This window comes from Olea europaea, unplaced genomic scaffold (assembly GCF_002742605.1).
Source record: "Olea europaea var. sylvestris unplaced genomic scaffold, O_europaea_v1 scaffold39646, whole genome shotgun sequence".
In the NCBI taxonomy this organism is placed as follows: domain Eukaryota; kingdom Viridiplantae; phylum Streptophyta; class Magnoliopsida; order Lamiales; family Oleaceae; genus Olea; species Olea europaea.
The window spans coordinates 1-1,067 of NW_019259210.1; the positions used below are offsets into that span (position 1 = coordinate 1).

At 35.1% G+C, this 1,067-nt stretch overlaps 1 protein-coding gene across 1 annotated transcript; it reads left to right on the plus strand.

Annotated features, from left to right (window-relative positions):
• The first annotated feature begins 105 nt into the window (after positions 1-105).
• LOC111387250 (phosphoribosylaminoimidazole carboxylase, chloroplastic-like) lies at positions 106-1,018 on the plus strand. Its single transcript, XM_023011793.1, has 3 exons — positions 106-324; positions 431-542; positions 908-1,018. Exons 1-3 carry the CDS (start codon positions 182-184, stop codon positions 1,001-1,003), a joined length of 351 nt encoding a protein of 116 aa, XP_022867561.1. The 5' UTR covers positions 106-181; the 3' UTR covers positions 1,004-1,018.
• The last annotated feature ends 49 nt before the right edge of the window (positions 1,019-1,067 follow it).

Here is a 1,067-nt window from a genome sequence, read left to right on the forward strand (position 1 = left end):
AATTAGTTTGAATTCTTCATACTTTACTATATGAATTCCAATACTAGAACTTGTGGTTTTGTGTTTGATTATAGCTCTGATTAATTTTAGGTGATGTTGCTTATGCAGGAACACTGACACACAAGTCCATGGTCTGTCAGAAAAGGTTGTGGGTGTTTTGGGAGGAGGGCAACTTGGTCGTATGTTGTGCGAAGCAGCTTCCCAAATGGCAATGAAGATAATTGTTCTGGATCCAATGGAGAACTGTCCAGCAAGTGCCCTATGTCATTATCATATGGTGGGCAGCTATGATGACAGTGCAACAGTAGAAGAGTTTGCTAAAAGGTTGGAGTTGAAAGAAACAATGTTATTTTCTTCTTGTACTTGATAGTTAATATACATATTGTTTAGATGACCCTTTTAATAAACTAACTTGGATTGGGTTTGGTAGATGTGGAGTATTAACTGTCGAAATTGAGCATGTTGATGCTGCCACTCTTGAGAAACTTGAGCAACAAGGGGTAGATTGCCAACCTAAAGCCTCAACAATCCGGATTATCCAGGTTTATCACCTTTTTGTTTCTTAAGATGGAAACTCATTATGCGTTAAGGGTTCCTCTTCTTAAGCTTTCCGATTTTATGGGTTAAGATGAATGTATTTCTTGTGCACATTAGCTGTTTTTCAACATTAATTCTGTTCTCAGTGACATTGTTTTTTAGGAAACCACTCAATTGTCTATTCTAGCAGTGGTGTCATACCTTTACATGTCCACAACATCTCAAATGCACACAAATAAATAAATTACTTGTACTGTAAGGCCAGTCATGTTAAAAATCTGTGCTCGAAGGAGAGTTTATAGTGAGCTTTTTTTAGAATACATTGCTACGTCTAAGCTAACTTATATTTCTATTATTGTGTTGTCAACAGGATAAATACCTTCAGAAGGTTCATTTTTCTCGACATGCAATTCCACTCCCTGAATTCATGCAGGTGATCTTATATCGAAAAAGATATGAATTTTGAGAACAAAGCTTATATTTTCTTCAAAAATAAAAATTTAATGATTTATTTTTGTCACAATTTTTTT

Coding starts and splice junctions, on each gene's coding strand:
- LOC111387250 (XM_023011793.1), top strand. CDS start 182: ATGTTGTGCGAAGCAGCTTCCCAAATGGCAATGAAGATAATTGTTCTG. Junction 325..430: donor GTAGAAGAGTTTGCTAAAAG/GTTGGAGTTGAA, acceptor TGGGTTTGGTAG/ATGTGGAGTATTAACTGTCG. Junction 543..907: donor CAACAATCCGGATTATCCAG/GTTTATCACCTT, acceptor TGTTGTCAACAG/GATAAATACCTTCAGAAGGT.